The sequence below is a fragment of the Limulus polyphemus genome, unplaced genomic scaffold (assembly GCF_000517525.1).
Source record: "Limulus polyphemus unplaced genomic scaffold, Limulus_polyphemus-2.1.2 Scaffold2304, whole genome shotgun sequence".
Taxonomy (NCBI): domain Eukaryota; kingdom Metazoa; phylum Arthropoda; class Merostomata; order Xiphosura; family Limulidae; genus Limulus; species Limulus polyphemus.
This window is the reverse complement of record NW_013667914.1, coordinates 20,277-34,746: the sequence shown is the minus strand read 5'-3', so window position 1 is coordinate 34,746 and position 14,470 is coordinate 20,277. Positions and strand designations below refer to the sequence as shown.

The 14,470-nt window shown below is 34.1% G+C and overlaps 1 protein-coding gene across 1 annotated transcript in view; it reads right to left on the bottom strand.

The window, feature by feature from the left end:
- LOC106466562 (probable G-protein coupled receptor 83) overlaps positions 1-14,288 on the bottom strand; it is a 26,963-nt gene extending 12,675 nt beyond the window's left edge. Inside the window, exons 1-2 of the mRNA XM_022394597.1 lie at positions 13,909-14,288; positions 4,422-4,614 (exon numbers count right to left, since the gene is read on the bottom strand). Coding sequence (XP_022250305.1) covers positions 4,422-4,614; positions 13,909-14,288 — 573 coding nt within the window. The remainder of the gene's footprint in view (positions 1-4,421; positions 4,615-13,908) is intronic.
- Positions 14,289-14,470: the final 182 nt, after the last annotated feature.

Below are 14,470 nucleotides of genomic sequence, written 5' to 3'. Positions count from 1 at the left end.
GTTATGTACATCTTATATTCATCATATAGTTAACGTTATGTACATCTTATATTCATCATATTGTTAATATTATGTACTATATGATGAAGAATAAGCCTATTTACTAGTTTTGAGTTGCATTTTCTCCAAGATAATCTTCTAACCCACTAACTCGTTTAGAAATAATAATGTATTTTTATACTTGAATATATCGGTGATTATATATAAAAAAACTCCCTTATCTGAACTTTTCGAGAGTCGCATATATATATTTGATTAAATGGCATCTGTATTCTGTATGGAGATCAGGCAGTATTAGTGTTTATAGTCAATGTTTGAGGCTTTCCTTGAATGTTTGTACAAAGATTTGGTGATAAAAACATATTTTTCGGCTTTCAAGCGCATAAAGTATCTCTGAAGAAAATGGAAAATGCTTTTGTTTCATAAACAATGAAAAAGGTGCACCAGCTGTGTTTGTGCGCTGAGCCTTCGCTCTTCTTTTTTGAAGTATTTAAAGCATGAGAGAGCGTTTTATTCTATCGGCAACCCAGTCCAATTAAATTAGTTGAATATTAAATTTCAGCCAAGTAATTCAGAGGCAGGCTCCAACCAGAGGGAGCTGATATTAGATTTTTGATATTAGATTCTTCTTCAACTTTTCTTTGTGTTTTAAACAGCAGATTCTAAAGTTCCTCACTGTTACAAAATAATAATAATAACAGATCCTAATGATGTTTTAATCTATTTAAAACTTCGGTAGGACGGACTTACGAAAATATGCAAGTAAATTATTTTGATGATAATTAAAAGTTAAGATCATAAACATACAAATAATTTATATATATATATATATAGATAACTAGCGACGAGCCCCAAGTGGCACAGCGGTATGTCTGCGGACTTATACCGTTAGAAACCGGGTTTCGATACCCGTGGTGGGCAGAGCACAGATAGCCCTTTGTGTAGCTTTGTGCTTAATAATAAACAACAACTAGCGACGACACATAACTCTTTACTTTTTCAACTCGAACATAACACAAGGTAAAAGTTTACATATATAGATAAATTTTTAATTAAATATTGCAACCTTGAGATTGTTTCATTGGTCTTTATAGTCAATTGTTTACCACTTTTTTCATTAGATAAATTGTTTACCACTTTTTTCTTTAGATAAATTATTATTTCATAAAAACAATTTAATATATTTGAAAGCTACGATGCGCATAAAAAAAAAGACCAACATATCTGTATGGTTGAAACGAAGGAAGAAGGCTTACTTTAGTCTAGAAAGTTTCGTTTTTGAACACTGATTCTAAAACTCCACGTTCTAAAGAGTTTCGTGCAACGTTTATAGCTCCACAAACGTCTGTATGGTTGAAACGAGTGATGAGGGCCTACTTCAGTCAAGGAAGTTTCGTTTTAATACGTTGATTCTAAAACTCCACGTTCTGAAGAGTTTCGTGCAACGTTTATATATCCTAAAATCTAGCAACCTCTCAAGAGTATTTCATTAGTAAGCTATAAATGAATACACATATGTACGTATGTAAGTATGTATAGTAGTTGAAATAACTGTGGGAACGATGAAGGAAAAACAGCAAGTGCTACAGAAATAACACCTCTTAATTATATGAAAATCAACTACACCAGCGTACAGTCACGTGTTGATAGTTTATACTGTGATTGGTTGTCACCTAACGAATTAGAAAGTACCACATTAGTATAAACCTATAATACTATGCACTGCTCTGAATCTATAGGTGACTTTAAGAATATACATAACGTGTAACAAACGTGTAGAATTCAAAGGTTCTACAGATCAAGTTTACTCCATTTTCAAATAGAAGTTGTGTACAAGACTCTGGTGACGTTACATGAAACTAACGGTGTTAATGATAGAAGTGATCGACTTATAAAACAGAAACTCCACATTGGTGGCACCCTGACTGCTAGCAAGTACAAGCAGATTCTGATGTATAATGTTATTTCCTCAGGAACAGGACTCATCGGGTGGGAATTTATATTCCATAAGACAATAATTCCAAGCATACAGTAAATGTGGAGAAACGATATATCGACGGAAGGGGTCCAGTGGAACTGTAGTGGCCATGGTTGGCCTGCACAAAACGTCGACATGAATATTCTTCAGTTTGCAAGGGCTTATACAAAAACTGAGAGCGTCAGAAGGTGAAAAAAAAACTTAGGCTGAATACCACATTCTGTAAAGTAGGTTTAGTTCTGTGTTTAGCGCATTGTACAACGCATTCGCTTTTTTTTGTATTTTCTCTAGTAATGTTTGTATCGCTACTAAACTTAACGTCTAGTTGCCATATCTCGTTTTGTGTGTGTGTGTGTGTGACTCTCGTATGTGACTCGCTTGTATGTTACCATAATAATTTTCATTAATGTATACTGGTAATACAAATTAGGTAATTATATGTCAATAAATTCTGTTTGTTTGTTTTAATTAAGCACAAAGCTACACAATGCACTATCTGTGCTCTACCCACCACAGGTATCGAAACACTGATTCTAGCGTTGTAAGTCCGCAGACATACCGCTGTCCTACTGGGGGCAACAAATTCTGATTCAAATATAAATTGAAACATACCTCTTATACCAAATGACGGCCCGGCATGGCCGAGTGGTTAGGGCGATCGACTCCTAATCTGTGGGTCGCGGGTTCGAATCCCAGTCCCACCAAACATGCTCGCCCTTTCAGCCGTGGGGGCGTTATAACGTGACGGTCAATCCCACTATTCGTTGGTAAAGAGTTGGCGGTGGGTGGTGATGACTAGCTACTTTCCCTCTAATCTTACACTGCTAAATTACGAATGGCTAGCGCAGATAGCCCTCGTGCAGCTTTGCGCGAAATCCATAGCAAATAATCCAAATAACTTCTAATAACCTTTAAAACAAACCTAATTAATATATAATACTATTTTATTCATGTATTTATCCCTAATAAATGTATTAAAGACAGTATTTTGTTTTTCTAGAGCGTCGTTAGTAACTTGAAAATCTAATTTTTGTGATGCAATAGATAAATTCCTCTGCCACGAACGCGAGATGATAATACGTCAGGTACTGATCTGTTAATCTTTATAAGATATACAAGATTTTCCAAGGACATTACGAGTGCGTTGAGAGTATTTCATGGCAATTGGCTTGGCACGGCCTGATGATTAGGGTGCTGGTATTCACAGTCTGAGGGCCCCATGTTCGAATCCCCCGTCACCGAACATGCTTGCCCTTTCAGCCGTTGGAGCGTTATAATGTGACAGTTAATCTCCCTATTCGTTGGTAAGAATAACCCCAAAAGGTTGGTGGTGGGTGGTGTTGAGTAGCTGCCTACCATTTAGTCTAATTAGGGACAGCTTGCGCAGATATCCCTCGAGAAGCTTTGCGCGAAATTCAAAATCGAAACCAGTCACAACCCTTGAAACCTCAACCTGTAGGTTGAATCTTGCAACTCACGTGCTTGAGATATGTGTGCTAAAATTATCTTTCGCGTTATTTTTCGAAAACGAAAACTATAAACATGCAAAAATATCTACTTTTAACTTATCCCTTTAATGGTTAAAGTTAAGAAGTTTAACTTCTTTGTGTAAGGCCGGTGTTTTGGATAAGTAATTTAGCTCATCCTTCTCTACTTATCCATGTTTTGACATCCTTCAATCTGTTCACTGAAGTCCATTCTATACTTAGAACAGACTGAAGGATGAAGCTCGGAAACTTGGAAATGAAGTCCATTCTATACTTAACCACGTTTCCGAGCTTCATCCTTCAATCTGTTCACTGAAGTCCATTCTATACTTATCCAAGTTTCCGAGCTTCATCCTTCAGTCTGTTCACTGAAGCTCATTCTATACTTACCCAAGTTTCCGAGCTTCATCCTTCAATCTATTCACTGAAGTCCATTCTATACTTACCCAAGTTTCCGAGCTTCATCCTTCAGTCTGTTCACTGAAGTCCATTCTATACTTATCCAAGTTTCCGAACTTCATCCTTCAATCTGTTCAAAGAAGTCCATTCTATACTTATCCAAGTTTCCGAGCTTCATCCTTCAATCTGTTCACTGAAGTCCATTCTATACTTATCCAAGTTTCCGAGCTTCATCCTTCAGTCTGTTCACTGAAGTCCATTCTATACTTATCCAAGTTTCCGAGCTTCATCCTTCAATCTATTCACTGAAGTCCATTCTATACTTATCCAAGTTTCCGAGCTTCATCCTTCAGTCTGTTCACTGAAGTCCATTCCGAGCTTCCTTTTTCAACATTCAATTGCTTTTTAACCACTCTTTACTTAACGTACAATTATAATTAATAAATTAATATAATAATCAAATGGAGCTCTAACCAAAATTTTCTTTCTCCTAAATAAAAACTTGTCACTTTAATCGAATATTCTACTAAATTACACTACAAAGCAAGAACACTTACTTTGCCGCTCTCTTCGTCCCAAGTCTCCTGACACTCGTAATAGTCTTCTCCAGCCCATCGAAACTTCTCAGCTCGGCTCTGGATCAGTTGTACACTGGAGAATCCAAAGGCAACCACCCATATAACCACTAAAATAAACAGTCCTCTGGATTTTGTCCAACCTTTACGCAGTGGGTATATTACAGCGTAATATCTGTAATTGAAACTGAAAGCTGGTAACCATGCTATAAATGAGTATTGGAATTAATTAAATAAAGATTATAAAAAAAGGTAACGTTAATGAACAAGATTCGGTTCACCATTATGATCCGGCTGATGAACACTTTTGGTGTGAATTCTTTAGTAGAATCTGTACGTAAGAAACGTAAGCACTCAGATACTGAGAGGTTAGGTACTGGGATATCTGTGCTGTTAGTCACTCTATTTTAATGAAAACAAACTCCTTTTCTGACACACAGTAGATAATATTGTAACGAATTAACCCTTAAATAGGTCATGTCGTGACGTCACATGTCCAACTGGGACGCTATAAATTTAAAACACAGCTCTCATTCATCTCTAATTTCACTTTAGGGGTTTCTTTCTGACAGTACACGTTATATTACCAAACTCTGGATTCGTTATCGGTAATATACTAGTATTACTTCTGTCATATTATCGTTTTGTAATCAATAATGTCTTCACACCTAACGTACTGCATGTGATAGTCAAATGAAATTTATTAACTATGTGATATAAAATTACCAGTTTCATTCGATATTTTAAACAAAACTTCGACCTCATAATACCACCCCCCCCCCTTACAACGAATTCAGTAATTTCTCATAATTTCTCTTCCCTTACTACGGTTTCAATCATTTTTGTAACCTCATAATTTCTCTCCTTATACAAAGATTTCAGTCAGTTTTGATACCTCATTATTTCTCTCCCCTTACAATTATTTCAGTCAATTTTGATACCTCATAATTTCTCTCCCCTTACTACGATTTCAATCATTTTTGTAACCTCATTTTTCCCCTCATACAATGATTTCACTCAGTTTTGTAACCTCATAATTTCTCACCTCATACAAATATTTCAACCATTTTTATAATCTCATTATTTCTCTCCCCTTACAATGATTTCAGTCAATTTTGATGCCTCATAATTTCTCTCCCCTATAACGATTTCAATCATTTTTTAACCTCATAATTTCTCTCCCCTTACAACGATTTCAATCATTTTTGTAACCTCATAATTTCTCTCTTCATACAAGGATTTCAACCATTTTTGTAACCTCATTATTTCTCTCCCCTTACAATGATTTCAGTCAATTTTGATACCTCATAATTTCTCTCCCCTACAACGATTTCAATCATTTTCTAACCTCATAATTTCTCTCTTCATACAACGATTTCAACCATTTTTGTAACCTCATAATTTCTCTCCCCTTACAACGATTTCAATCATTTTTGTAACCTCAGAATTGATTACACTGCAATTGCAACTGTTTGTAGTTGTATTACACAAAAAACAGATGAAAATCAGCTGAAATTAAATAAAATATATACTACTTTGAGATAGATAGAGACCAATGACTTCTTCGAGATTTAATTAATTTAGAATATATTAATATAAGTTTTAAGTTCGATGCTCGAAGCGCCCCCACTTGAAATGTAGATTATTATTAATCGATGTAATTGGAGAGTGAGCAGTTTTTTGATTTAATTAATTTAGAATATATTAATATAAGTTTTAAGTTCGATGCTCGAAGCGCCCTCACTTGAAATGTAGATTATTATTAATCGATGTAATTGGAGAGTGAGCAGTTTACAGTTTACTGTGTTTTAGTGATGACTTTAACCGTTTTCTATAATCTGTTGCTTATATAACTGATCTACTGTTTGTTCAGCTATGAAGTTAAAGTAATACTTGGTCTGTTATAAGCTCGTGCGAGGGTGGTAACATTTTATATGGCAAAAGGTAGACACACGCCTGCTTAAAGATGCGCCGAATCTTCACCAAATGTTAAATGGACTAGATCCTCAGTTCACCGATTTATTTGTTGTTCCAGTGACAGGTGGTCTGTATTATTTAAACCTATATAAAGCACTTTTCCACCTTCGTTGCCAGGCAATATGGAAGTGTGTGTGACATACCTAACTTTTAAATAGGACAGACTGTAGGTGTCTGATTAATAGGTAACTTAGTGACTCAAAAAATATAACTTCTTAGATTTGCAAAAGGAACATTGTCAGAGGTTACTACAGGATAGTAGTTATCTCATAAGTTTCATTGGGTGAATATAACAGCGGTTGTAAGATCATTAAACTGTGTTCTTCAGGAATGGAACCTGAGTCCTCAGCTCACCCTTCAGTAACTTGCAGGTTCCTCACTATAAAGAAATGAAACACTTCTAACAGCCAAAGATATAACAACACATTATTAAGCTTCTTCCAGCGAGTGTGTGAGTTTGTATTTTTCTCTCCAACAATTGTACACATTTTATTTTCCTGAAATTACAAATAGGGTGTCCTAAACAACTACATCCGTAGGAAACGAGCCATTTCTTATGCTTCTCTCGATCCCATGTTCCTTGAAGTCTCATTTGTTGCAACAAAAACTACAGCAAATCTAAGTCATATATATACATCTCTTAGGATAACATGTGCCCTTAAAGCCTGTCTTCTTAGCATTGCAGTTAGGCTAAATAAGAAACACGTTTCTACAAGAATGTGCAGGACTAATATGATTTTGGTTTCACCAAAAGACAATTCCCTTAGGGAAATAAAACCTACAGGGAAGGAACATTGAGGCTATCATGTAATAAATCTCATTTCTCTATGAGGCTAAGCTTTTGGAACACTCTGATTTTTTTCTGTTGCATCTGTAAATTAAAAGAACAACTAATTAGTAAATAATAAGAATATAATTAAAGACTGGTTAAGTTTTCGTTTAAAACACATATAACAATAATTTATGATACTATCAAATAAATGGACCATATTTTAAAATAAATCAGAAACACAGTTTCCCTAAACCATGCATTATTATAAAAGCATCATTTCGACCAGTGGTTGAGACATAACGCCAGGTGGTCAATGTATTTCAGAGTCGTTGCAAGACGTAAAAAACAGCTGATTAAAAATTCCTAGACAGATTTGGAATAGTTTCTGCTCCATGACTAAAAGAAGTTCCACTGGAACAGATCTATACGTCCTTCACGCTGCACCAGCAATGTCCTTATTCTGTTTCACGTTATGTTGTCACAATATAGTTGTGCATTGCAGCCTTATGATGAAGACATACAGAAATCAACTGGTGATAGTCTTTATAAAAACATTTTCGTGTTTTTCTCTATAAACTTTATTTTCAGTTTTCTGCTCACAGTTCTCTGCCCAAGTTACACACCAACCTCCTTAACAACCGCTTTAACGTAAGAGATTTGAATACAAATTAATATGATTCGAGAATCTGTTTCACGTTATTTTTCCGCTTCGAATTACTTTTGTAGACGGGATCTTTCAGTAAAATCAAAGTTCAATCTTAAAATGATATGTTTAGATTATTAATTTTTATATCAGTTTTAAAAATTTATTTAATTATCTTAGAGCTTATACAAATAAGATAGGACTAACAGAGGTTAATTTAAATACTTTTTCTCTTATAACATACTTTTTTGTCAGAATAATTTTACAAAACTTAAACATTTTCTCTCTCTCTCTGTCTTACAGAAACAAACGCCCTTAATGTCTGTCTTCTTTACATTACAGATAGGCTAAGTAAGAAAGACCTACAGGAAAGAGAGAACTTTCATAATTCTACTGTTTGTAACTAATAGTCCATCAAATGTAGTCTGCAATAATAATCCGTGATTTGTTTTAAGTAGTAATCTGTAATATTTGGTCTGTAGTGATAATTTTAGGTAACTGTTTATAATTTTTGTCTGTAGTGGTAATTTTGATAACTGTTTATAATTTTGGTCTGTAGTGATAACTTTAGGTAACTGTTTATAATTTTAGTCTTTAGTAATAATTTTCGAATCACTACAGACCAAAATTATAAACAGTTAGACTTTAGGTAACTGTTTATAATTTTGGTCTGTAGTGATAATTTTCGTTAATTGTTTATAATTTTGGTCTGTAGTGATAATTTTAGATAACTGTTTATAATTTTGGTCTGTAGTGATGACTTTAGGTAACTGTTTATAATTTTGGTCTGTAGTGATAATTTTAGATAACTTTTTATAATTTTGGTCTGTAGTGATGACTTTAGGTAACTTTTTATAATTTTGGTCTGTAGTGATAATTTTAGGTAACTGTTTATAATTTTGGTCTGTAGTGATAATTTTCGATAACTGTTTATAATTTTGGTCTGTAGTGATAGTTTTAAATAACTGTTTATAATTTTGGTCTGTAGTGATAACTTTAGATAACTATTTATAATTTTGGTCTGCAGTGATAATTTTAGGTAACTGTTTATAATTGTGGTCTGTAGTGATAGTTTTAAATAACTGTTTATAATTTTGATCTGTTGTGATAACTTTAGATAACTATTTATAATTTTGGTCTGCAGTGATAATTTTAGGTAACTGTTTATAATTTTGGTCTATAGTGATAATTTCAGGTAACTATTTATAATTTTGGTCTATAGTGATAATTTTAGGTAACTGTTTATAATTTTGATCTATAGTGATAATTTTAGGTAACTGTTTATAATTTTGGTCTATAGTGATAATTTTAGGTAACTGTTTATAATTTTGGTCTATAGTGATAATTTTAGGTAACTGTTTATAATTTTGGTCTATAGTGTTAATTTTAGGTAACTGTTTATAATTTTGGTCTGTAGTGACAATTTCTGGTTGTTTCAGTTAGTGGTCTGTAATAGTTAATCCTAATTTCTGGTTATTTCAGTTAGTGGTCTGTAATAGTTAATCCTAATTTCTGGTTATTTCAGTTAGTGGTCTGTAATAGTTAATCCTAATTTCTGGTTCTTTTAGCTAAAAGTCCATCAGATTTAGTCTATAGTGATAATTTCTAGTTGTTTTAATTAGTGGTCTATGATATTAAATCATAATTTCTGGTTCTTTTAGTTAAAAGTCCATCAGATTTAGTCTGTAATGATAATTTCTGGTTTTGTTAGATAGCAGTAGTAGTCCAAGATACTTTGCCTAAAGTGTTTGTTTGTTTTCAGATACCGTTATATCATACTTTGCCTATAGTGATAAATTGTTTGTTTTGGGTTTTTTAGGTCAGATTTGATTTGTGATAATGTAACAGCTCTTGTATTCTATATTTTGTGAGCTTCGGTTAACGTTCTCGTATGTAGAAGCTCGAGAGTCGAGTGTATGTGTAGTTTTTTTTCCAACATCCTCATCTCCTTGAGCGTTACTTGTGAGAGGCTTAGTCATCTAATATATTATCATGACATCAGTTGCTCCTATTTCATTCGTTACACAGACCTAATCGGCGAGGAAAAAATAAAAATGTTAGGCGTTCTTCCTTCTAGGTTTTCGTTCTCATTCTTCCGAAAATGTTTAGGTTTCGGTTTTATGTTATTTTCGTGCACGTTATAAGAAACGTTTGAATGGTGTAACAAACGACAGATGGCTTCTGGCTCACTTGCACTAAACATAATATATTCTAGATTATTCAAGGTCCAAGTTTACAGCTATTATTATTTTTCACGTCAGGTTTGATATCAGTAGTTAAAGCCGTTAATAACATAAGGCATTCTTCATTTTTGTTTTAACTTCGCGTATACAGGTTTTGTATTATTAGATAATACAAGTGCTTGCTTCCTTAAGACACGCTGGTTCGTCTTTCATGCAGGTAATTTGTTACTTACTATAGAATATCAGAGATACCAGTCATCTGCCTGTTCAGACACATTCCATTTACTTCTGCATCTTTGTACCAAGAATGTGAGTCCTTGTCTCGTTGAGCTCAATAAGTAACGTATTTCAATTCATTTCTTACAAACTATTCGGATGAGAACGTATTCAATGTCCAGGACCAGCTGTGATAATCACTGCTACAGAGAGAGAGAACGTAAATCCGTTTCTGAAGGTTATTAATATTGTTCTAATCGTTACTAATTAAAGTACCTAACACTAAAGGAAACTCTATCTCAACATCTTTTGTTTGTTTGTTTTTTACAACATAAGCGAAGAGATAAAATCCAATGTTATTCTTTCTGCCAAGTAAGCCAACGTGTGTGTGTTTTTTTTTTTCGTGTTATTATTTCGTTTCAACTCAGTTCGAAACCGCCTCAGTTAATAAGTCGATTTTATGGTCTTTCACTTTGTAGCTTTAGTAAGCTAAGTATCTCATTACACAAAATTTATACCTAGCAGAAAGTAATCTACTAACCCTCTGCCTACCTAAACCTATTGTGACAATTACGTTGAGAACATCACGTGAAACACCAAACTAGCTATTTAAACATCAAATAAAAATAATTTCAGCTACACTGGCGCTAATAACGAGAATCTCAAGTATAAATCAGAGAAAGAAAATAAGATTAGAGTGTGCTTGTTAAGAATAGTGTGTTCCCAACACAGCCAAGTTTGATAAGCTAGTTAAGAAAGTTCGAGAATAATAAGAACAGTCTCACCATTTAGAATTGTGATCCAGTAACAAGTATATCATATAATATTTCAACACTCAAGATTGTGATCCAGTAACAAGTATATCATATAGTATCTCAACACTCAAGATTGTGATCCAGTAATAAGTATATCATATAATATTTCACCACTCAAAATTGTGATCTAGTAACAAGTGTATCATATAGTATCTCAACACTCAAGATTGTGATTTAGTAACGAGTATATCATATAGTATCTCACCACTCAAGATTGTGATCCGTAACGAGTATATCATATAGTATCTCAACACTCAAGATTATGATCCAGTAACAAGTATATCATATAATATGTCACCACTCAAAATTGTGATCCAGTAACAAGTATATCGTATAATATCTCACCACTCAATATTGTGATCCAGTAACAAGTGTATCATATAGTATCTCAACACTCAAGATTGTGATCCAGTAACAAGTATATCATATAGTATCTCAACACTCAAGATTGTGATCCAGTAATAAGTATATCATATAATATTTCACCACTCAAAATTGTGATCCAGTAATAAGTATATCATATAATATTTCACTACTCAAAATTGTGATCCAGTAACAAGTGTATCATATAGTATCTCAACACTCAAGATTGTGATCCAGTAACAAGTATATCATATAATATTTCACCACTCAAAATTGTGATCCAGTAACAAGTGTATCATATAGTATCTCACCACTCAAGATTGTGATCCGTAACGAGTATACCATATAGTATCTCAACACTCAAGATTGTGATCCGTAACGAGTATATCATATAGTATCTCAACACTCAAGATTATGATCCGTAACGAGTATATCATATAGTATCTCAACACTCAAGATTGTGATCCTTAACGAGTATATCATATAGTATCTCAACACTCAAGATTATGATCCGTAACGAGTATATCATATAGTATCTTAACACTCAAGATTGTGATCTAGTAACAAGTATATCATATAATATGTGACCACTCAAGATTGTGATTTAGTAACAAGTATATCGTATAATATCTCACCACTCAATATTGTGATCCGTAACGAGTATATCATATAGTATCTCACCACTCAAGATTGTGATCCGTAACGACTGTTTCTTTCAATTCTAGCAACTTAGATAACGATTACACCTCATATTATTTTACCACTCAAAACTATGATCAAACATAAATCACTCCTTCTAGTATCATGCCACTCAGAATCTTAATCATATAATTACCATGTCTTTTACAAGAGTGACACACTTTTTAAACCATGATTATTTATTATTGAAAAAAAAACATATTTCACTCCTTCTAGTATCATGCCACTCAGAATCTTAATCATATAATTACCATGTCTTTTACAAGAGTGACACACTTTTTAAACCATGATTATTTATTATTGAAAAAAAAACATATTTTGTTTATTTATTGATCATATAAACACTTAAGATTTGTACCGATGTCAGTTTAGTGCTGATAGTCATAATATTAACCTGCCGAGCTAAAGTCAAATGTGATAACCACAATGTTAACCTGTCTAGGTCAGGTTAAAGATGACAGCTGTAATAACGACCACCTTGTGTGACAATTAAACGCTTCTCATGCGATACTGTACATAACATTTGGTAATTCACAGTTCGTCATTTAAAGGAATTACAGCTGATTAACTTACCAGCAAACTCTGACTGTCATCCATATTTTACAAGGTCTATAGCATCTGATAAACTTGCCAGTTAACTCTGACTGTCGTTCGTATTTCACACGGTCTTTTACGTCTGATTAACTTACCAGCAAACTCTGACTGTCGTTCATATTTTACAAGGTCTATAGCGTCTGATTAACTTACCAGCAAACTCTGACTGTCGTTCATATTTTACAAGGTCTATAGCGCCTGATAAACTTACTAGTCAACTCTGACTATCGTCCATATTTTACATGGTCTATAGCATCTGATAAACTTGCCAGTTAACTCTGACTATCGTTCGTATTTTACACGGTCTTTTACGTCTGATAAACTTACTAGTCAACTCTGACTGTCGTCCATATTTTACATGGTCTATAGCATCTGATAAACTTGCCAGTTAACTCTGACTATCGTTCGTATTTTACACGGTCTTTTACGTCTGATAAACTTATCAATCAACTCTGATAATCGGTACTACTGTATCACAACACCTGATAAATATATTACTCACCTCTGACCATCTTCACTACTGTATCTCAACCACAACAGATAATAAACTTACCTGTCAACTTTAACAGTCGCTACTGCTGGAAATTGACCTCGACTCCTGTTAAAATTTACCAGTTAAAACTAATAAATGTCTTGCTAAAATATGTAATAGAATTATAAGTCAGTAATCACAAATGTAACTACCGGTATATTACCACAGAATATTACAAAACCAACAGTCAGCTTTGTTAGTCGTCACTGCCTGAATACTGATCACAACATCTAATGAAACTTATTAGTTATCATTGACAGATATTACTTGTTAGGGTTAGCAGAAACACGATAAAACTTAACATCCAACGATGACAGTTTTTGACTGGTACAACATTTGGAGAAAATTGAATTTTTGACCTTGATAAAAACACCTAATAACTTATCTATCAATATTATTGCGCGTTAAGTCTGTACTATCCACGACCCGCGAAACTTAGCTTGCTAAGTCTGATAAGTGTTTTCTTGATAAAAATCCTTAATAACTTATCATTTATGAACAGCGTTCGTTAACGTCTGATGTACTGACTCCTTAACTTTCTACGCCTAATAAAAGTTATCTTAGTAACGATCTTTAAAGACTTATCTATAATGTCAACTCTTCATCATTGCTTACCGAGAATTGCAAGATAGAACGTTCGAAGTTTGACCAATGTCCTTATAAGTAACAACTTACCTGTCCAGCCCAACCGCGGTCAGTGTGTACACGCTAACGATGACCGAACTATGCTGCATGAACAGGACAAAAGGACAGAAGTGAGGGTCAAATATCCACCGTCCTAACATGAAGTCTGTGTAAGTAAAGGGAATGGAGAAACTTGCCATGGTGATATCAGAAACAGCTAGATTAATGAGAAAAATGCGAAGATCGCGGGATGATCGCTTCCCTAGAGCCAAAACCCCAACAACCGTAACGTTTCCACTCAGCGCTAAAAGAGCGGTCAGAGAATAAACAATGATCAGGACGACTTGCATCTCTGGACCCAGAGCTTCCAGAGACGGGTAGTCGTCAGAGTTCGACAAGTTGGTTTTGTTCAGAAAATACTTGGGATCCATTCAGAAGAAGCTGACAGTTTCAAGATATTGACGAAACGTTTCACAGCATAGTATACAAATTACAGGGAGGTTTTAGACACAAGCCAGGAAATTCGCTCTTCATCAGCTGTGTTCGTTAAACCAAGGAAGTCTCGGCACTGTGAAATCTAACAGCAGGTCAGGATCGGCTAGAACTGTGCGCA